This window comes from Stegodyphus dumicola, chromosome X2 (genome assembly GCF_044657685.1).
Source record: "Stegodyphus dumicola isolate Sdum_Otavi_A_Nest chromosome X2, ASM4465768v1".
Classification (NCBI taxonomy): domain Eukaryota; kingdom Metazoa; phylum Arthropoda; class Arachnida; order Araneae; family Eresidae; genus Stegodyphus; species Stegodyphus dumicola.
In genome coordinates, this window is record NC_140781.1 from 110,441,634 (window position 1) to 110,465,434 (window position 23,801).

Genomic DNA, 23,801 nt, shown 5'->3' on the forward strand with positions numbered 1-23,801 from the left:
ATCTGTCATCAGTTTAAATCTGGTAAGACGGCATAAAATTAAAAATATGAAACCGTAATTTATGAAATAAAGAGCAATTATGATCTAAAGGGTATCAAAATTTACAAAAAAAAAAAAAAAAAAAAAAAAAAAAAAAAGCTTAATATTTATTTGTTTACTTTATTAAATATTTCTTTCAATGTAAGTTGTTGAAGTTGCTTCGTTTTATGTGCTAATACCTTCTCTTTAATTCTATAAACAGACATAATTTCTTGTTCAGTTACAAAGTTCCGCTGTTCAAGTCCTGTAATTGCTGTGTCAAGAAAACTGACTAATTTGTCAATCGAAATTTTTTCGTTTTCAATGAACTCTCTGTCACTTTCTTCACTATCGGAAGCGGTACATCGAAACATGCTTTCGCTTTGTAGATGCTTTGGCAGCTCAAGAATTGGAAACTTTTTTTGACATAATCGAAAGTTCAAGTTTACTTTTTATAAAATTGCTGTAACAGTCCTAAAAAAATAATAAGCCGGATCCAATTAGAAGATTAAGGAACAACGCAATCTGCAACATTAAGTAAAATAGATAATTAGATAATTTTAGCCTAGCTTATACCATCTGTTATACATTAAATGGGCATGCATAAACGTATTATGTGCATGTGTAAAGGTATTATGCGCATGCATAAATGCATTATGCGTTTATGCATGAATCATGATGTGTATTGTGCACATGCATAAACGCATCATGCGTTTACGCATGCGCAGAATGTTTATAGCTTTGAGGTCCGCATTCATGCGCAGAATGTTTATAGCTTTGAGGTCCACATTATAGATCATTCTGTATTATGGACGTCCGTATTAAAGACTTTTGACTGTATAACCTATCCACACATTCCCAGAGGTTAGAAGATTACAAATAGGTACACATTTTCTTATATGATGTCCTTTTCAGAAACAATATGCAAGAGTAGATTCACAGAATCTAAACTTAATGCCATTAATGAATATCCAAAACAAAGCTACTGAACTCCCAGATTATATTAGATTAAAACTCTCAGGTTATATTAGATTAAATAAGATTGATTCTATAAAATTTACATAAATCATATCCTTGAACATGCAAATTACATTTGAAAAATTGATTTAAACAAATAACTGTAGCATTGTTTTAAATGCTATAAAGGGCTTAAATATCCAGTTTTACAAGAATCATAAAAAATATTATAATAATTCTATTTACATCCAAAGTTTCTTATTACCTATTTCAGATAAAATTCTATCGTGGCCATAAATAAGGAGAATATTAGTTTTCTGAATTCATTTTCAGAACTGCAATTGTTATGAATAGACTCATATAGACAAAATTTTGACAATAACTACATCATTTGAAAGAGCATTAATGCCATTAACTAATTTCCAAAAGATTTTGTTCATAGCAAAAATCTGAAACACTCGTATCATAGTAAAACCAAATGTTATTAAATTCACATAAATCAAGCATTTGAAAATGAAAAATCTAATTTCAAAAAACCTTATTCATTTAAACGAATAATCACAGCATTGTGTTTAATGCTATTAAGGGCTTAATATCCAGATTTTTTATAATAATTCTGTTTACATCTAAGACCTATTATTTCCTATATTGGAAATATACCATCATGTTTATAAATAAGAAGCATAAATAGCTTTTTTATTTGTATTTTCAGAATGACATAAATCAAATCTTAACAATAAGCAGCCTACGTTAAAGAATGTTAATCCCAATAACTAATTTACAAAACATTTTCTTCAATATAGCAAAAACCATGAAACACTGATCAAATCAGATTCAAATTTATGATTGAATTCACATAAATCATGCATTTAAAGACATATATAACATGAAAAGAACATAATCAATTTAACTGAATAACTGCAGCAGTGTTTTAACAAACATTTAGAAATACAAATTTTACAATACTACAAAGGCCTTAAATATCCAGATTTTACCAGAATTTGCAAAAAATTTTTATGATATTTCTATTTACCTTCAAAAGCTCTTGTTTATATTAGAAATATATCTTCATGAATATAAATAAGCAAATGATCATTTTTTTTTACTTCACTCTAATGCAAATAAATAAAATCTTATTAATAAACATTTTAATCTACAAATATACTGTTTAGGGGGGAATTTTAATACCATAAAGTTGTAAAAAAAAAGACTCTTTTCAGTAGTGAAAAGTGTTTTAAACATCAAGATTATATCATAATTATATAATATGATTAAGTTGACACGAACAATTATTTTAAAATTAGATAAATAATTTTGAAAGCTTACCTTTTTTGTGATGGCCTTAAATACCCAGATTTTTTATTTTAAACTATTTTCTTATTTTATGGTTTATGGTGCATTTTCACAATTGACATCTTATCCTTATGATATATATTCCTTGGATGTGAAAATTTAGGCATTGTACATTTTGATCGATCATCAAAACGTGTTTTGAGTGTCCAGCTGATTAATAAAATTATTTCCTATTGATTTTAAAAGGTGTACAGAATCAAAAATTAAGAACAATTTTTTTTCGTTATTTTCAGGGTTGCTGACATGAGCTGACATTTGTTTATGACCTAACTTCTGAAACATGTTCCTGTTTATTCTATTGTTATCAGAAATCTTCGAAACAACTGATAATTCTGCTTCGTCCTGAATATGAAGAAGTTTGTGGGTCGCAGCATAATCTGAATTCATATTATTATCAGAAACTAAGGCAGCAGTTTCTTTATAAGAAGAATAAAATAGAGCTTATTACGAAAGATTGTACAGTGTCAGCTTCAGTATCGTACTTATTTTCTGCAAAACCTGATATTGATTTCCCTTTATAAGCAATTGATTTCTTTACATAGATTTCATCAATTAGTAGATTTATGATTCTATTTTCATCGTTCAATTTGTTAAATTTTTCACTCGTGTATTTTTTGTATTCACATTTTGTAACGAATTGTCGAGATTCAGAATGATTGACTGTCAATGATCGGTTGATGACATTCAACAAAGAATAACATGATGAGGATTTCATGTATAAAGAATATGCAAAAATTAAAAGTTCACTACTGTATCTTCGAGCCATTTTAGATTTATCACACAAGTTCATTTGCTGTAATATGAATTTTTTATTGTCATATATATCTTTATCTGGAGAAATGCATTTTTCCCAATGAAACACACAGTTTTCTTTTTCACTAAAAAGCTTTTCACTTTTGAAGTAAGATACAAGAACAGAAACATGACCAAGAAAAATATTTAAACTCATTGATTTTTGTGCTTGAAACAACCCTTGGTGCTGACAATAAATTTAAATTAATTAAAAATACATGATCACTGTTTTTTATAACAACTGGTTTTGAAATCAAATTGAACACATTACCTCTTGATCCAATTGTTCACAAAATCAATAAAACTTTTTTATTATTAGGAAATATAGACAGATAAGCATCTTCTTTCAGTTTTGAACATTTTCTTGGCACTTTTAAGATAGTACCATCTCTGTCTGATATTTCATAAATTCCTATTGTATTCAACATCACTTTTAATTGTTTCACAATTGTCATATAAAGTCTTTGAGAGAATATTGTTCTTCCAACAATAATTCCTGCCATCCATCATCTAAGGTATTGTCCAAGGGTAAGCCTAATGCATGGCAGCGAGCTGCCTCCATTAAGTCACATGAAATAGAAATTGGTGGAAGATTTTTATTTCCCTCCATTTTGAATGAAAGGTTGTTACTAGAAAAAAACCAGCAATAGTAAATCGTATACTAAGAAAAGTCACCAGCACTTGCAAAAACATAAAATCCACGCATGCGCTTCGAACACGAGGAAAGAAATGCCCAAAACAACCATGCATAAAAGCAGTCAGCTCACAATGTGTGAACAACATTGAGAAATTGCGAAGATGCAATGGCAAACATTTTACATCTTCGCCGCATTGTAAAGATGCCATAAAAGTTACCACAACCACTTTGCAACCTCTCGGATTAGTTTGCAACATCTTTGCTACATCATGTGCTACTTGGTTATTACTCTGCACCTGAAGCAAATATGATGGGATATGAATACAAATTTTAAAGGATGATAGGGGGGACCAAAATAGGCATTTTTTGTAATAGAATGTCTTATGGAGGTAATGCATTTAAGTACTGTTGAAGAAAATCATGAAAGGTGAAAGAAAGATTAAAGGAAATTTAAGTCTGTTTAAGGAGTATTGTTTTACTGCAGATGCCGAAAGAAAGATGTGTTGATGATGCCCAGTGACCACCAATACAGCCACTTCACACCACTGGCACATGGATGACCATACATTTTCAAAGATGCCAAGCATGTCCTTAACATCTCCAGCAGTTTGACTGTAAGATCTTTTTAGAATCAATGGGAGTATCATACACAATGTTTTTTAATACCCTCAAAGAAGAAATCTGAACATACTAAATCTAGTGATAATGGGTAATGAATAGGTCAACCATGACCTATCCAGTGTTTTTTTTTTTTTTTTTTTTTTTTTTTTCATACATGGCATCCAGGTAATTCCTGACTGCAGTGCTGAATTGTATAGAAGCACCATTATGTTGGAATTAGATTCTGCTTCAAGTAGACACAGTGACATTGGCCATTAGTTCCTGAAATGTCTCTTGCAAGAAGGTAGGTGGACTATGTGAGTCCATCCATGTGACAAGCAGGTAGGATGTATGGTTCAATCAAATAATTATGCACCAAACTAGCCTACACATTGATCGAAAATCATCACTGGTATGCATGTAACCGTGTTGCATGTGAATTCAAGAGCCCAAACATGCACACTGTAGGCATTAAACAATCCTCGTCTAAATATAGCTTCGTCTGTCAATAATAACATGCATACAGGGAAGTTCAGCTGTAGTTCAAGCCTGTTACAGGTACCAGTAGGCTAACTTTGCATGGAGAGGATAGTCTTCCATTGTCAATGAAAGCACTTTCTGTAAGTGGTATGGGTGCATTCCTTCATAATATTAAACCTTTCCTGTGGGTGAATGCTTCAGACCCATGTCTTGCAAAATGACTCTCATGCTTATGGATTGATTGAGCTCAGCTGCACATAAAAGTGAAAGCACTGAAAGATCCTCTTTCACAGATTCACTTTTAAATATTGAAGATTCATTTTTAAATATTTATTGACTTTGTATTTGTCTCACCTTGAATCGTTCCCTGTATGGCCACTGACCATGTAGTCCATTTCTCTTAGCTATTCTTGTGTCAAATGGATATCTGGGAGGTCTGTGTTTGTAAAGTAATGCATACTGTTGTAAATCCCAGTTTGAAAATGACATCTTTACTCCCAGATGTTAGTGACTGCCATATCCAGCCACATCTACTGGAATTTAAACAAGCCATTTCTGGAGACATTCTTTGGCAAATATGCCTGTTTTGGTCCCCTCTGTCACCCTTTAAAATTTTGCTAGGTATTTTATATGCACTCTGCATATCAAACCAATTTCTAGAAGTAATACATCTACCTGATGTGGTAAAAAGACCATTGTTACAAACAGGCAAATAAGGAGAAAATATTTGGCAAAATTAATATTCCAGGCTGTCAAAAATTAAACGAAAATGAATTTATTTGAATGCTTTGCATCATATAATACAGTTCACACTGTATTCCAGAAGCCTATAGTTTACACACATCCCAGTATGAAATCAACTTGATACACACATCCCAGTATGAAATCAACTTCTATATCAAATCAAATTGTAATGAAGTAAGTATGAAATCTAATTCCAGAGAGATTTTGTAGCATTTCATTTATAAATTGTGGCTAAATTTGGTAGTACCAAAATCATTAATTTTTAAAATTTTTAACTGGAATGTTTTCAAATAATAAAACCACTTGATTAAAACACTCATAATATGTAATTTGCTTATCACTCATCAACATAAGTTTTCACCATATATGTAAATCTTTAAAAGTTCTTAATTTACCTTCTTTTATTTGTTATATATGGGAAGGGGGAGGAAAACAGCAGCTGCAAAAAACTGGTGCATAAATTCTTCAGCTTTTTATTATTTTTTTTAACCCTTTGCGGCGCACTATACGTTAACGTGGAAATTTCAACAAAAAAAGTTGTATGCAGTCTATTTAATCCTAAAGTAGTATACAGGTAAAATTTTGTAAAAATTGCACTTACCGTTTTAATTCTGTGGGTGTTTCATGAGGAGGAACACTGCGCTGCCAGAGCTTTTAAAAGTGCGACTAAGCGAGCATTGCAGTGAAGCACGAAAATGAGTAGAAGCGTTTGCATAAGAATGAAAAACCTCTGTATTATGGCTGTATACATGGCTTCCTGGATATACACAATATTCTTGAATATATACGGATAAATGAGATAAATATCTATATGCACAAGCCCTATATACAAAAATATTTACAAATTTTCCTATTTCTTAGCTTCGTGAAATTGTTCAAAGCAAGTCACACGTTTTTGATGGAAGCACAAACCAACTTTACAGGTTTTGCTCGGCTTCTACTTCGTGCTACAATGTGCACATCGTCTACGCGTACCCTTCACCGATATGTGAAGGATACGCGTAGACGCGTATAACACTACTGTAGCGTTTCCCCCCGGAATCCTTTACTTTATGCCTGGGAGTATCTTCAGGTCTTGAAGGAAGTTGCCTCTTCAAAGTTATCTTTGACACTTTCATGGCACAGAGGGAACACAGCAAATTTAAATGGAAATCTTTGGGCTGTAATTGGAGGGTAATTCATGAAACACTTTTAGCGCTTCGGAAAGAGTTAGACCTCTCCGCACCATTTATACAAAATTAATAATAAAAAAATTAACTACGATTAATATAAACAATAAAGAAAAATAAGCCTATAATATATACATACACGAAAAATATCTACACAATTATTGAAAATAAACAGGAATGAGACTAAAAAGCGACAGCAAAAAATTCGCGCAGGTCTAAGTAAAGATGAGTCAAGCTACTAATAAAATTCCCGCCTAAAAACTACTCCCAAAAAATTCGAGATGCCAATGTTAGGGCTTTCATAACACAAAACACACCTCACCCCTCAGTACTGCTTTGTTTGAATTCATCCCCCCCAAAAAAAACAACGGAAACAGAAAACGGAAACAACGGATGTTCTCTCCTAAGCGCAGATGTTCTGATTCGTAAGAGCATGAGATCGCTAAAGGCGCAGTGTTCCCGCTAATGGAACACCGGGTTTTATTCAATGATTCTGCATATGGTTTTTGTATGAAAGATTAAAAAAAATATCGAACAAGTAATTTGGAGTACAGCCAGCAAAATTATGCCTATTTTTTTTTTCCAAATGAAATTTTTTATATCATTAAAAAAATAGAGAAAATTACTTGAAAAAAAGTGGATTTTAATAGCACATAATAAATGAAAATTCTGTGTCTCATTGTGATATGCTGCTATCTACTGTTTAAAAAGAAAATTCAAAGTATATTATAAAGGCATTTTTATCTATTAACGGTTGAATTTAAACGTTTCAGAAGTGATTCAATTTGGGTGTTCTATGTAGTGGAACACTGAGCCACAAAGAGTTAAAGAAATTTATGTTGTAAGCTTAGATGTAGTGTTTCTAAATACTTTTTTTTTTTATATTTCTTAAAGGTGATTACAAAAGTTATTAGGCGTTATAAGTATTTGGAGAAGACTTTAGAAGATGAATTTAAAAAGGTTTGTTTCTAAGTTTCCTTAAATGCAGTGCCAACTTTGCTTTGACTTTGATTTTGATCAGCAAATTATTTCCTAATTTTCAAGCAAACATGTTGAATTCACTGTTTCTTATTTTTTTTAAGGTGCTAGTATTTTTAAAAGGTTTTTCACCAGTAGAGCGAGAAAAATTAGGAAAAGTGACTGCAATACTTCTTGCAGGTGGCCAGATACCACCGACTGTGCTTCCCAAAGTGCTGCAAGATCATCTGGTTAAAGATGGTAATTTTGAAACTTGCATAATATAACCTTGTTAAAGATGTATTTTTGGAATTGTCTACAGTTGATAAAGCATTCTGTTTGCTTATTTTATCAATCAATGTTCATTTTCAGGAATTGCTCTAGAATTCATTGTGGAAGTTTTTAAAACATGGCTTGGAGAAAAAGATAGTGCTACTGTTTGGGCATCCCTTAGAAAAGCTGGATTAGATTCTCGGTTAATGGTATGCTTTTTAATATGATGCTTTGTGTATATATATGCATACATTTGTGTATATTTATATGTAAATGTATGTATGTGTAATGTAAAATAAGGTATATATGTTTAAAGTCCATCACATATTCAGTTAGAAACAAACCATATGCCCCCCCCCTAAAAAATCGGCAAAACAAGAATAAAAAGGGAAGGAAAAAAAAAGCATCTTCATCAGGGGGTTGGTGCAACCAAAGAAGTAGATAATAGCCTGTTTCTGAACCAACAAAGCTAAATGAAAGTTTAACACGTAAAATAATCTCTGAAAATTAATCAAAGTAATCTTTGTCTTTATAGTCCAACCCCTATAGCCTGTAGTAAGTAGTGCAAAAAATTACAAAAGTATAGCATTAAAAACATAAAAAAGATTTAAAAATTAGTTTTTTTTTTTTTTTTTTTTTTTTTTGAGCAGACAGAGTCCAATAAACAAACATGTAAATACAAGCACTCCAACACAAGAAACAACATAATTTGAAACCATGCAGGCCAATTATAGCATTTAAATCATAAATATGCAAAAAAGGCATAAAAATCTAGTAAAAATTAATTCCTTTTAAAGTGAATGAGTCCTAATGAAACATGAACTGAAGCAATCCAACATATGAAAAAGTAATAAAAAATGAAAATTTGAGAGCAATGCAAATTTTGAAATGAAAAAAGTATTTGTTTCACCTGCCCAGGAGCAAATGACTTAAATCTAATATGTGTTAAGTAATGAAATAAAATAAACTACAAATTTTAAACTGATAATTAATTATAAAAATAATTAGAAAAGTACATTACTTTTATTATTAATCAGTTGAAAATTTACATTAGAAGTTTTTTCTAATTATTTTTATTATTATTAAGTAGTTTAAAAATACATTGTAAGTTTTTAGAATAATTTTTAATCATTATTAATCAGTTAAAAATTGTAGTTTATATTGTTCCATTACTCAGCACATGTTAAGTTCAACAATGGTCAATTGCTACAATGGTCAAATTGATGCTTTTTCGTTTCAAAACTTTTGTAGCTGTAATGTTACAGATTTTAAGAACTATTACTCTTTTTCTTTTGCTTTTTGAATCAAATTTTCATTTGTTATTTTTCCATATGTTGATTATTTTCTGCTGATTTTTTTTTTGGCACTCGGCCCACTTTAATAGAAAATTATTTTTATTAGATTTTTACGCCTTTTTGCTTATTTATAATTTTGCCAAAAATATTCTCCATACTGTATGGTTTCAAATTATTACATTTTCTCAAGTTTTGGATTGCTTGCATTTACATGTTTGTTTTTTAGACTTGGTCTGCTCAAAATAAATAATAAGTAAGATTTTAAAGCTTTTTTTGTTTTTAATGCCATAATTTTAGAATTTTTTGTGATGTTAACTGCTGACTGTAGCCTGTAGGGGTTAGATTGATTAAGACAGACATTACAGTCAAAAGTCATTAATTCGGACACCCGTAATCCGGAATGATCTATAATCCGGACCTCAAAGCTAAAAACTTTCTGCGCATGCGCCGCGTTGGCACATGCGCACAGGCGTTTTACGCGTGCGCGTAAGACCTTGACTACTGCGCATATGCGTGTGCGCAAGTGCAGAATACGTTTTCGCGTGTGCGTTTAATGTATAACGGACGGTATAAACTAAAATTATCTAATTATCTATTTCAGTTAATGCTGATAATTGCGTTGTTCCTTAATCTTCGAAATGGATCCGGCTTATTATTTTTTGCAGACTGTAAGAGCAATTTTCTAAAAGTAAGCTTGAACTTTTGATTATGTGAAATAGAATTTCCGATGCTGGAGCTCCCAAAGGATCTAGAAAACAAAAGTATGTTTCGATGTCCATCAAACAAAAAACGAATTGCTACAAAAAATGGATAAAAGCATATCCTTTGTTTATCTAACCATTCCGAAATCTGTTTATCAATTTCACGCTGCTCTGCGCGGGGGGGGGACGTCGCGGGGCGCAATGAACTGGAAGTTGATCTGTCAACACTATCGTTATCTTCAGGGCAGATGTTTTTATTTTATTGTGCTTATAATTCCTTACTAAATGTAGTATTTAATTTCGATGTACTCCGTCTTTGATATGATTTAAATCAAATTCCTCGTCATTATAAATATCACGAATACAAATCAAATAGTTTTCTGGTTGCAATCTTCTAATTTCGACTATGCGTAAGGTATGCTTTACACATCCGCGCGTTGAAAGAAATGTTTAATAAAGTAAACAAATAAATATTAGGCTTCTTTTTTGGTAAATTTTGATACCCTTTAGATCATAATTGCTCATTATTTTATAAATTATGGTTTCATATTTTTAATTTTATAATTTCTGCATGCCATCTTACCAGATTTAAACTGATGATCTATAATCCGGAAAAATCGATAATCCGGAACCGCCGAAGTCCCGACGAGTCCGGATTAAAGACTTTTGACTGTACTTTAATTTTTCTGAGTTTATCTTTAATATTGAACTTTAATTTGTGTCTTTGTTAGTTCAAAAACAGGCTGATTTAGTATTTACTTCATTCATTGCACCAATCCTCTCATAAAAATGTGAATTTTCTGTTATGTTTTCATTTTTGGTTTTAACACCTTTCAAGCATTTTACCACTTTGCTTCTTTTTTGTTTTGTTTGTTTGTGTGTGTGTGTGTGTGTTTTGCATGTGGTTTATTCTGAATTGGATATGGGATAGATTTTAAACTTATTTATTTTGCATTATTATCATCACTTATTGCTGCTGTGAGTGTGTAATTATATTAGCTTTTTGAACTGCTTACTTTATAGTTATTCATTTATGTATATATATATATATATATATATATATATATATATATATATAAATTTTATTATTTTGAATTAATTTATATTTTATCATTTTATTGAACTATTTCTGTTGACTATGTAGGGTCTCTAAGGGTTACTGTGTGGGGTTCTGCATGCTTTGCATTGCTTTTATCACTTATATTTTGCATATGTACCCTTTTTATTTTGTAAAGTCATGACTTCAGTTTATTATGGTGAGAAAGCATTATTTATCAGAAGGATGTACTTCCATAATAAATGAGCCAGTTAATGACATGGATGAAAGTGATGATTCATTTTCTAAAGAGTTAGAGAGCAATATTTCTAGTGATTTTGATATGGACGTTTTGTTAGAGACTGAGCCCAGTGAGTGCCTCCTATCCACATCACATAAAAGATTTTGTTGCTTTTTCTTCTAAATAATCTTTCTTGTATTTTTATCTTAAAGTTTAAATTAGTTTTGTCAGTTAAAATTTTGGAATAATTTGAACAGTGATTCCAAAATTTATTTCTCAAAGTAAGCAATTTGTTTTAAATATATTTTCATATAAAGTTAAGGAAAAATATTAATAATGCTAATTTTAACATATATGATAGCTTTTTGAAAGTAAAAATCTAGAATGCTACCAAAAATTATGACATTAGGACTTAAACTATTTTTGATTTTTTTCACCTAAAGTTAGACTTAGTGACTCGAAACCCCATCCTGTGGGAAAAATTCCTTTTGACTGTCATTCATCCCAAGGGAACGTCTTAAACAAAGGCGCGTCGACTCAAAAGTGTTAACTTAAATTTCTTTCTTATAATGTATTTTTGTGTGTTTATTTGGCTAGGATGTAAATCAAGAACTTGAATATCTATACATACTTTCTATGTGAGGTCATCTGATACATTGAGGACCTCCTTGGTTGAAGAAAATGTCTGATTTGTAATCAGGAACCTCTGATCCATAAGAATTGGTTACCATTTTATTGTGGAGGCATTTAATAGGTGACCACAGTTACCTCCAATGAAGGGACAGACAATTTTATATCCATGATAGGAACCCAGGCCCTTTGGTATCGCAGTCAGGAGTCCCTAACCACTATACCGTCTGGGCGGCTTATCTAAGAAATGGCATATGGGAAACTTTTTTGGCAGTTAAATTTTGCAGCAATGAATGTCGGGATATTTTATTGTCTGCAAGAAAGACACCTTCTTAGTCTAAGTGCAGGCAGTTTTAAAAAATACATAGGATTCAAATGTTTGGAACAGCACACCAGCCAAATAAATGAACTGAAACTGGCATTAACACTTTGGCTGCTGGTCATGTGAAGTTGTGTTGATAGTTAATGCTATGTCATAGAAATAGATTGTACCCTAATAAAAGGTTATTATGTGAACCACTTGAACCACTTTGATTGCTAAGCGTTTAAGTATAGAATTTTATGACTATGGGGCAGTACGCAATCGGCTCTAGAGGTAAAATTTTTCTGCAGTGCTGCATTACCCACTGGCATGTGGCATTTAAAAATGAATCAAAATAAGTAACAGGATGCATTATTTTTGTATGAAACTATGTCACAAATATATATACATATTACAAATGAATTTATTATAAGATAGTTGCAATAATATCATTGTAAAATAAAAAATGTTATTCATGAATCATCTTTGCATGAACGAAACTTTGTTTTCATTCCAAACCACATACATTTATAACTATGTTCTCACTTTCACTCCACACCAATACCAAAATACATATTCAAAACCTAATGCCAATTGAACTTGAAAATAAACAATGAGCTGTTGCTTTTCCTGCACAAGCGCGTGACTGGTACCTGAGATGTAGCACACTATGCTCCAGAGTGTGTTTTGCTTTCCAGCAATAATCACATGCCAGTGCATGATCGGCAGCGAATATGTTAAACTCAGCACCAATAACAATATCAAGCTACCTGCTAAAAGAATGAAACAGATGAAATAGAGTGCTCAAGTAATGGGCAGGAAACTTGTTTCCTTAAAGAAATTAAGAAAAAATTAATAAAAGATTAAGTATTTTATCTTCCTTTAAACTGTAGCATTTTATCAAACTAAAGATAAGGTGATAAATTTGTATAACAGCAGGAATAGCAAAATAGCAGCAGTATTCTTTCTATTATAGATCTTTCTTATTTATATATCCTTTTTGAAAAAACACATTGAAAAGCATATAAACTCTAATCTATGTGTGTATCTGTTATTTAAAAAATATAGGCTTGATGTTCTCTGTATATGTATTTTATTTCATTTTTTTAATAGGACTTTTTCCCTGTGAGTAAACGAAGCACTGAGAATTTGAACAGCACTTTCAAATCCAATGGCTTAAATCAATTGTTAGAATACTTGGTAAGTTTTATAAAAGCCTTGACTAATTCCTAGTTTATAATTATGAATAATTGTTACAATTTGCTATAGTGAGATCTTAAAATGTAGCTTACATATCTGGTAGACTAATATCAGTTTACTTATTCGATGCGATCCAACTCAGCTTATTATGTACGTTCTCCATCTCATGAGAGATCCTTTAAGTTGGAATCGCTGTCGCCCACCACCCAAGAAAAATAAAAATCCACTGATTGTTCAGCACTCGATTTCACGTAAGGAGAAGCTGCACATTATTATTATGTAAATGTCAACCTGATTATGGCTACTGATGTTGTAAATTGGGCTGTCTTGCACTAATAGAAGTATGAAAGTTTAGGAACTGAATATGTTGATTGTTTGTAAACAAACTCATTTTACAGATATCAATTTTCTGTCACTGAAAGAGAGATGTAATTTAATTCACATTGCTAGAGAATTTTTTTTTTTTATATAATGTTCACAGTAAGCAAACGTGGATGAGGTTGTTAGAAAGGCAGCTAAAAGTACATTTTTGATTTGAACGTAGAAGCAGTGATACATCATAACTTCAAAGTTTTTATTAAGTCATTGTTAATGCAATGAATTTCTGAATATTGGCCGCTGAACTTGGGAAAAAAGGAATTGAGGAGGTGGCTAAAAATAAAATTCCTTCCAAATAAATTTACAGGCACTGCATTAAGAGCCAATTGCTTCTTAAACAGAAAGATAAAGTGTAGGTTCTGTCTGCTTGCTTGCTATAATAATCAGAATTTATTCTCTGATGTAGAACATGGTGAAGATATAGCAGCATGATGGTTTATTGAAACATTATTTGTGTATGTTAGAACAATACAGTTGGAGAGAGACTGCAGATTGTTAGCAGGACAGAAGCATGAATGAGTAGAGAAGAGTATGTTTTAGATATTAGATTATGAATAACAATCTAACTAAATGAATAATAAAGTTGTATGTGTGTGTATATATACAGGGTGTTTCTTAGGGCATAGCAAACTTTTTAGTTTAATAATTCGTCAATGGGTAGAGCTAGTAATGTGGAATTGTGTATGCAGGTGTAAGGATCCAAGGTAAACTTATTTATGGACTTCAGTTAGTTTTTGAAGAAATACCCATATTCAAACAGAGTTCTTTTTTTTTTTTTTTTTTTTTAACCCATATTGGACTGCTGCCTTGAATATAGGATGGCCCAATTAAATTTCGTTAAATGGGAAAGAAAGGTAAGCAAATAGATAAACTTTGGCATAACTCCCTTGAAATAGATGTAAGTTTTGTATGTAGGCTAAAAAAAATGGCCTGTCATAATTAATTTCATTAAAAAAATGTAAAAATAACCCTTTAAAATGATTTATTTTTGATCTTTTATTTAGGATTAAAATCTATTTTTCCTAAACAGATGTATACATTTCTGCTAGTAGATTTATAGTACTATTTATAGAAATAAAAATGATCTTTTTTAAGGTATTTTGTTTACATTTTTATATGTGTCCTGTAAAGAGGACAGCAGTCTCATTCCCAACTTTTTTCGCTCGTCACTCCTCCAATTCGTGGATCACATTCCATCAAACTAATTTTGAACAATAGGTATTCATACAATGGCATTAATGTGCCATATGGAAGGATTCAGGAATAGATTATTCTGGAATTTTCTTTGGGTATCTCTTGTATTACATTACCAAAGTAAAGTGTCACACAACCTCCTAAATATTTTTTTTTTTGAGTAAAATAGATAAACATTTTTAGTGGAATTTAGCCTGGAAAGTATGTTTTTGAACTTGGAACCTGATGGTTGCTCTGTGGGCATTCAAAGCTGTAATGTCAGATGAAACTTTTCTACAGAACTGCACATGTGCTTGTTCTTTTGGGAGAAATAATTCGCAGTATTTTTTCTAAAATAGATCAGTTACTTCCCGGTTCATTACTTTAGTGAAAATTTCAATTGCCCGTGAAAGAGCAATATTTTTAAAATGGCAAGAAAATTTCTAACAGCTCTATAGGCTCTTGAATATATGAATTCTTTCGCTGATGAAGAAATTCATGAGCCTAAAATGGTTATTATTCCCCCTGAATCTTATTCAGTTAGTGAAGAAGAACAGATAGATGATTCTGCCACAAACTGTAATGTATCAGTACCATGTGGCGAATCTGAAATGGAATATACCGCAGGAACCGTAGAAATTTTATCAAAAAACTGTTAAGAACAAAGCACGTAAGTGGAAAAAATGTGAGCCCCCAATTCATGCTTTCACCAAGCTGTATTTCTTTTCAAGACCATCAAATTATTCTATATGTGGTGTCAGGAAAAACTCCAATTGAACTTTTTCACATGATGGCTAAAGACATATCACATAGAGTAGTAGAGTTTAACTGGTATGCAAAACAAGCAAATAATCATTCTTTTAGTGTCACTGAAAGTAAAAAATCCCGTGGGATGCCAGAGATGATGCCAATTAAAAACATGCAACAGAAAACCTACAAATATTTGCAAATTATGCAATGTTAGACTTTGTAATGACCGTTCTCCCAATTTTCATTGCTAATTGGCTATTGCGTAAGTACGCAAAATTTTTGTAAAGTTTAGTGGTGTATTGGACCATCGTCCTATTAATAGGAAATTTTTGTTTTGCATGTGTATATTATTGATATCTATAAAGTGTTACATTTTTTTTGGTGGAAATTTTTGAAAGTGGTCCAATATGAGTTAAGTTAAAACATTTTATCATTGGGACCAGAGACCTGCCAGAACACACAGGAAATGTTTTAGTGCCTTTAAATAAGCCAAAGCCATTTTCAAGAGTATCATTTGACAACTTTGAGTGAACGCAGAGGCTGATGACAAAGTGGGCATAAAGGTCAAATGAAAGACAGCAAGGATGTCCCAAAACGATAATGGAGAAAGAGCCATCAGCATCAACTTGACACTTGGCTCAACAAATGTACATTAGTACAGCCAAAGAATTGAGAACACCCCTTGTTAAGATCTTGATCTAAGATTTTCACTTACAAAAATTCAGTTAGGACAACCTCTCTTCCAAAGTGCTATTAAAAAAAAGATCTTGAAATGAAAGATGAAAAAGATTTTGTTGGCCTTCTCGTAATTCCCATTTCAAGTAAGACTGCAATAAAGGCTTTTATTTCGTATATTGTTGTCGGCGTCCACTTTTTTGCTCGAGAATTATTCGAAACAGTATGCAAAAAACTGGGTAGCATATAAACTGGGTAGTTTGTTTCCCTTACAATGGTTTCAAGCAGTGATGTGGTAAAAAATAAATTGAAATATGTTATAGGTGTAGCATTGGGGGGAGGCGCACATCTAGGAGTCTCAAAAAAATTATTTGTTGCTTTGGAAAACACATTTGTCGGAGGAACATTCGTAAAAGTTGTTGTTTCTTCTGTTTCTGAAGATGAGATAGAAGACTCGCTTTCAATCCTGTCTTTTTCTTTGATGAGTTATAATAATGCTATCATCACTACTTGTGTCTGTTCTTTCACCATCCTCAGAATCACTAGCAATCGAATCAATGTCTGAAATAATAGCCCATGACATGGTTATTTTTTAAAAATAATATATAAAAATGGTAAAAAGTTGTTTTAGAATGCACTCGTGTTACAAAGTACGCATGAGGTCAGATTACGTTCACACACACGGAGCAACAAAGACACACTGAATCAACTCGCAGCGCAAGAGCACTGCGTTGCAGTTTTCGAGACAAATGAACGCAGCACTTTTGCGCCTCATAGCAGTCAAAGGGTTAAGCAAATTTAATAGCCATTGTGCTTAATATGCTGTATTAGCTGCTGCAATATATTCTGCTTCAATTGAAGATAGTGCACTGCTGTTTTGCCTTTTGCTGCTCCATGAAATGCAGTTATTTCCTAGTTTGAATATGTATCCGCTGATGGATTTTCTTGTTATTCTGTCATTTGCCCAATCTGCGTCTGAATATGCAGTTAGAATAGGTTCTTGAATTTTGTTAAAAACCAACTTAAAGTGTTTACCTGTATATAAGTATCGAATGACTTCTTTACAGCATTCCAATCTATGTTCCTAGTTTTTTCGTTTCTTCTACTCAGTAGATTGACGCCGCATGCTCTGATTTTTGCAATATATGATAATGCCCCTACTGCTTGTCCTTATTCTGTATTATTCTCTAGAAGATCATCTTCAGTTTCTAGTGTGGATTAGTTTGTTTCCATTGGTGTATATGTTGGTTTTTCGTTTTAAAGTCCAAATTTTTGAACTATTTCTTTGATTTTATTCTTTTGGTTTATGGAAAACGTTCCATCTTTAGTGCTTTTTATGTTTATGCCAAGGTAGTAAGTGACTTCACCTAGGTTTTTGATTTCCAATTTAGTGTTTAGTTATTGGATTGTTTCTATTATATCTTCTTCTCTTTCACTTCCTATAAGCATATCATCTACGTATAATATTATATATGTGAATTTTCTATTGATGCCTTTGAAAAACAAGCATGGGTCTGCTTTACTTTGTTGAAATGACATGTTTAGAAGTATTTTTCCAATTTTTAGATTTTAAGCTCTAGTGGCTTGTTTAAAATCATATATAGATTGCTTCAGCTTGCAAAATTTATGTTCATTTCCAGCTTTTGAGTATCCTTTAGGTTGAGTCATGTAACTTTCTTCTTCTAGTTCTCCATGAAGGAAAGCTGTTTTGACATCAATAGGTCTGACAGACATGTTTTTATACGAAGCTGCACATAGGAAAGCTCGTAGAGTTGTGTATTTTACTACAGGAGCAGAAGTTTCATCATAGTCCGTTCTAAACTTCTGGCTAAATCCTTTTGTGACTAATCTTTCTATTTTTCTTTTTGCATTGAGCTTGCTTTTGAAAGACCATTTACAGCTTATTGGTTTTCTTCCTTTTGTTAAATCATCTAATTCCCAAGTGTTGTTTTCTTCTAGTGAATTAATTTCTTCTCGAACAGCTGCCAGCCATTTTCTTTTTCATTTTCTTCCAAAGTTTGAATTTCCTTCCAGGTTTTGGGTTCGGGGAAGATTGGATATTTTGCATGAAATCCATAGCAATCAGAAGGTTTACCTTTTGTGACTCTATTTTATCTTTTGAGTTCCAAAGGTTCTTCTTCGGGTTCTGATATTTCTTCATTTTTGGCTTCTTCTATTTTTATTTCTTCCTGTTCTGAGCTTTCTTCCTTAGGATTTTCTTCATCCTGGTTTAAAGAGATGCTTACAGGCTTGTCAGTTCCAGTGTCTTCAATAAATTGCACAGCTCGATTTATTATGATTTTGTCTCGAAGGGCTGAAATTCTGTAGCCTTTACTTGTGTTGTCGTAGCTGACGAGTATTCCTTCTTTAGCAGTATCATCCAGTTTACCCCTTGTAGATTTATGGATGTAAGCAAAAGCCTTGCACCCATAAGTCCTCTAATGAGAAAGGTTAGGTTTCTTGTTATTCCATAATTAATATGGTATTTTGCATTTGGTATTGTAGGCATATGATTCTGTAAATAATTTGCAGTCGGCACAGCTTCTGCCCAGTATCTGTGAGGTTGAGCTGAGTCAGCTAAAAGACATCTTGTCATTTCTATCAAAGACCTATTTTTGCATTCTCTGGCCATTTTGTGCTGCACAATACAGTACAGTAAGCTGGTGATTTATACCATGTTTTATAAGATATTCATCAAGTTCCTTGTGTACTCACTACCGTTAGCACTTCTTAGCTTTTTTACCTTTCTCCCGAATTTATTGTTTGTAAGAGCAATAAATTGTTTTAGTTTAGAAATTACTTCATTTTTCTTTTCCATTAGGTAATTGTGAGGTAAATCATTGTGAACCTGCTGTAATCATCAATAAAAGTTACGAAGTATAGGTATCCACTGACAGACGGTGTTTGTACTGGTCTAAAACATCAGTGTGAATGAGTTCGAGATGCTCTGAATTTTGATTCTTTGGGATATGGGAAGTCAGTTAGTTTACATTTTATGCACTGAAGGCATTAGGTACTATGTTTACAATTATCTAGTTTAATTCCTTCAGCGAGTCCTTTGTTTACAAGTTGTTCAATCGCATCATCGTTTCTGTGACCAAGGCATCTATGCCAAAGTTGAATACAGTTCTCATTTTTGCATATAATGCTACATGAACTGATGGTTCATTATTCCTGTCGATTGGTTTAATTTGGTAAAAACTTAGTTGCATGACATTTTAGAATAATCTGATCTCCTTTCGTGATCATACATTTATTTCCTTCAAACAGAACGAAAAGTCCTTTTTCCATTATTTTCTTAATTGAGATTAAATTCGTTTCTAATTCAGGAACGTATAAAACTTCTGATGAGAGAACTTCAGTTATTTTTTGTTTAGCATTTAATGTTTTAAAACGGACATTTCCTATCGCCGTTGATTTAATACATTGCCCATTCGCAGTTATAATACCTGATGGATTTATGGATTTACATTCCGTGAAATATTTGTTATTATTTACTAAATAATTATTTGCCCCGCCATCGAAAATAAAACTCTCCGGTGATTGATGTACGATGCTGTTAGCAGGCAGAGTGATGCCACTGCATCTGGATTCCATTTCCTGTGTTTTAATTTTTGTTTCTTGTTGATGCATCGTGAGGTTACACACATTTTTTGCTTGGCGTGTATTAGAATCCATTTATGTTTTCTTTGAGTTTTGGCACAGTTCATTTTTTGGTTTCGATTTTAGATGATAACACTCTGATCTAAAATGGTTATTTTTGTGACTGTATGAGCAAAACCTTTCTCTCTTTGTCTTTTTTGGAATGAGGCATAAACCATTTTTAACAAAGCAATTTTGAACAAAGCAAAAGTGCCAAAGCATGTTCATCTTTTATGTTCTCACCTATTGATTTGAGTTTGTTGACTAAATCCAGTAATGTATTTATATGTGTTTACATATGTCCATCTTCTTCAAGCTTCAGACTGAAAAGCTTTTGCAAAAGAAATAGTTTACTTGAGAGATCAGACCTTTCATGTACCTGCCTGAGTTTTTCTCAGGTAGCTTTAGCTGTAGTTTCATGTTTAACGTGAATTATTTGGCTGTGTTTGATAAGTAAATTTATCATCGCATGATATTGCTGATCCCATTTACTTCATTGTTCTGTAATAGTGTTAGGAGGATCATCTTCAGTTACATCGTAAAGATCCTCCTTTATTAGTAGCATTTACATTTTGAATTTCCATGTTGAGTAATTGCTGGAATGGATTTTTCCAATTTGTATTTGACTTGAGTGCAAGATTTTTGTATCATTGAAAAAATTTATTTTCGGTTTTGATATGAAACTACAGTTTAGCCTTTACAGTTTTTTCTTCATTATTATTTAACCAAGCTATGATTTTCCCTTGAATCTCGTGACCTTTTGTTGTAAAACATTTTTATAGCCTCGAAATTTAACAACAAATTTAATAAAAGAAGAGAATAAAATATTTCCTCTTACCTTATATCCAGCACAGCGTCAAGCGAGATAATAGCTAATTGAAACATGTAATTCAAAAAAGAGGATGTAAACTGAAATTGTAACTGAAACAGATTTTATTTATGCATGAAAATAGATTAAGATTTGTTAGTATCACAAATGCATATCGAAAAGGAAGTTATATAATAGAGAGTGTCATATCACATATCACTCTCATTTCCTGAAGAAATGATAAAAGCTAGTAAAAAAAAAGAATTACACAATTAACTCCTTTGTAGGATGTCCAGATTACACTGTTTATCATGTTATTGGCGACAGTCCATCATTGTTTGTATACCAAGACCTAACACACGATGTGGTGACATGTGGAGGAGCACCCTCATGCATCCATACAATGTCTTTGATGACATTTTACTTATGCAAATCTGGAATTATATAATTCTGCAATATTGCTGTATACCGAGCACATGTTTTTATATATGTATGACACATGTTTTTATACCTCTGAAAATGACCTCTTGGAAGATGCGTTCTTGTTGTGTCCAGTCCCTCTCATGCAAGAAAGGTTACATGAAGACCAAATGTCGCCACCACAAAGGAGAATCACAAACAGAAAAATCTTGTTCACTCATCAATTGTCCTGGGGGAATACCCATGCAGTTCAGGACATGAGCAGGAAAAGCAGGGAGGGAAGAAACACAAGAAGAGAAATATTTTTTCCTGTGCACAAAGGTCATAAAGTGAAAGTGTTTGCTTTGAAGTTGTGCCAGGGCCATCTGAAGGGCCCTGGATCTCCTGCACTGCAAAGAGAGAGAGAGAGTCTGGTGCACCTTCGTGCATTCCACTGGTGAACAATTATGCAGCAGGTACCAGTGGTAAACAGGTCTTTGAGAAGTATGGATTGAAAGCAAATTCAGCCAATCGAATGTGGTTCTTAAAAAAAAAAAAATGTGTTTCATCCATCCATAATATCCATAGCACTTGCCATCTTCATTGTATCTGATGAGGAAAAAAATTCAAAGTCAATATGTTGCTCGTCACCAGGTGCAACATTTAGACCCACTGGAATTGCAGAGCACAGAAGCCTGAGGACAGTGGCTTTTGATGCATCCAAACTACTGACAACACTTTCTGCAGTATGCAGTGGACTTGCAGTAATTGTATATTATGTACACTTTGTGAAAGGAGGAAAAAAAAAAAAAAAAAAAAAAGGGGGGGGGGACAGTTCCTGTATCTCCCATTCTACTGGGCCAATTGACAAAATTCAAATTGTGTTTTTCGTGTCTTGAAAGCGCAACTCAAGATATATATTAGATTTATAAAAAGTATTGTTCTAACATTGGTATTTTAACACAAAGTCAGACTTTTTCTGAGATAACATGCCAATTTTTTTTCCATATTTTGATTCTCTGACTCAAATTATGCCTAATTTATGGTGAGGAATTTAAAAATTTATCTTGGTGCGCATTTTTCACTTTACGCCAAGAATAATTCACTCGGCAATCTTCTTAATTTATAGCAACCTGTTTTTCTTTCCTTTTTTTTTTCATTGTAAATGAGCGGGACAAAATGTCATCGTTCATACTTTCAAATAATTTTAACAAAGTGTGTAAACCACAATTGCTGTTACTATCACTTATAACAAATATGCCAGATTTCAAAATGTGCCAATATGTAAATTCACCTATATCTTAGGAAATATTGAATGTAAAACTCTAGTTTTTTGCAGGTATGCTTTTAAGATGATGTTAAAAATTTTATAGGTTATTTAAATTTTTTTCGAAAAATTCATAAAAGTTATTTAAAAAGACAAATTTTAAAAATAAATCATAAAAAATGGACACATTTTATTTGGAGTGAACCTAAATTTCAAATTTTGGAAGAATGAATCAAGAAAGTTTAAAAAAAAAAAGGGAGACTAATGAATATATATTAAATTCAATTAACATTGAGGACCTAAAATTTTGAGACCTAATTAAAAAAAAAAAAAAAAAAAAAAAAAACTACTCATGCGATTTTTACAAAACTTGGCATTTTGTCATAATTTGAGTCATAGAATCGAAATATGGAAAAAAAATGGCATGTCGTTTCGGCAAAAGTCCGACTTTGTGTCAAAATACCTTATTAGAACTGGTATATATAAATCTAATACAAATCCTAAGTCACGCTTTCGAGACATAAAAAGCACAAGTTGAGTTTCATTAATCGGTCCTGTAGAACAGGAGATATAGAACTGTCCCAGATTTTTTTTTTTTTTTTTTTTTTTTTTTTTTTTTGTGCTGTGTAACATCCACAACAACTTTTCAACAGGAACATACATGGCCGTCCGGATCATGGTCTATCACATGTGCATCCAGTTTCTTCAAAAAAAAAATTTAGCAAATCAGGTACCATTTTTATGGAACATGAGTCTTAGCTTACGATTTTGCCAGTAAACTCACACTGCTTCAGCAGCATTTTCCTCATTCACATAAAACAGCTGTATCAATTCACCTTGCTTCCCTGAAAGTGTTATCTTGTTAGCATGCTCAAACACCTCATTGAAGAAACAGTCTTCGCTCACTGCTTATTATTAAAGGTTTTCTGAAACAATACTTTGCTCATTGTGTTCTGCGATTGGTGCTTTTGCGGTCTATCTGTATGAACAGGGTTCATGCAGTCCTTTAAAAGATACTAGGTTTTATGAAAATGAATTTTGGTCTTTAAAAGTCGTTAATTTTGGCTGAAGTCAGCTAGAGTTCGTGGGCAAGAAGTGAGGAATAAGTATTTTGTAATTACAGTCAAAAGTTGTTAATTCGGACACCCATAATCCGGAATGATCTATAATCCGGACCTCAAAGCTACAAACTTTCTGCGCATGCGTCGCGTTGACAACGCCGCGGTGCGCAATGAATTGGAAGTTGATCTGTCAGCACTATCCTTATCTTCAGGGCAGATGTTTTTATTTTATTTGGCTTATAATTCCTTACTAAATTTAGTATT

At 32.3% G+C, this 23,801-nt stretch overlaps 1 protein-coding gene across 1 annotated transcript in view; it reads left to right on the forward strand.

Moving 5' to 3' along the window:
• The window catches only part of LOC118197030 (eIF5-mimic protein 2-like), a 121,495-nt gene that overhangs the window by 58,989 nt on the left and 38,705 nt on the right, over positions 1-23,801 (forward strand). Inside the window, exons 5-8 of the mRNA XM_035368498.2 lie at positions 7,645-7,710; positions 7,833-7,968; positions 8,080-8,189; positions 13,298-13,384. Coding sequence (XP_035224389.1) covers positions 7,645-7,710; positions 7,833-7,968; positions 8,080-8,189; positions 13,298-13,384 — 399 coding nt within the window. The remainder of the gene's footprint in view (positions 1-7,644; positions 7,711-7,832; positions 7,969-8,079; positions 8,190-13,297; positions 13,385-23,801) is intronic.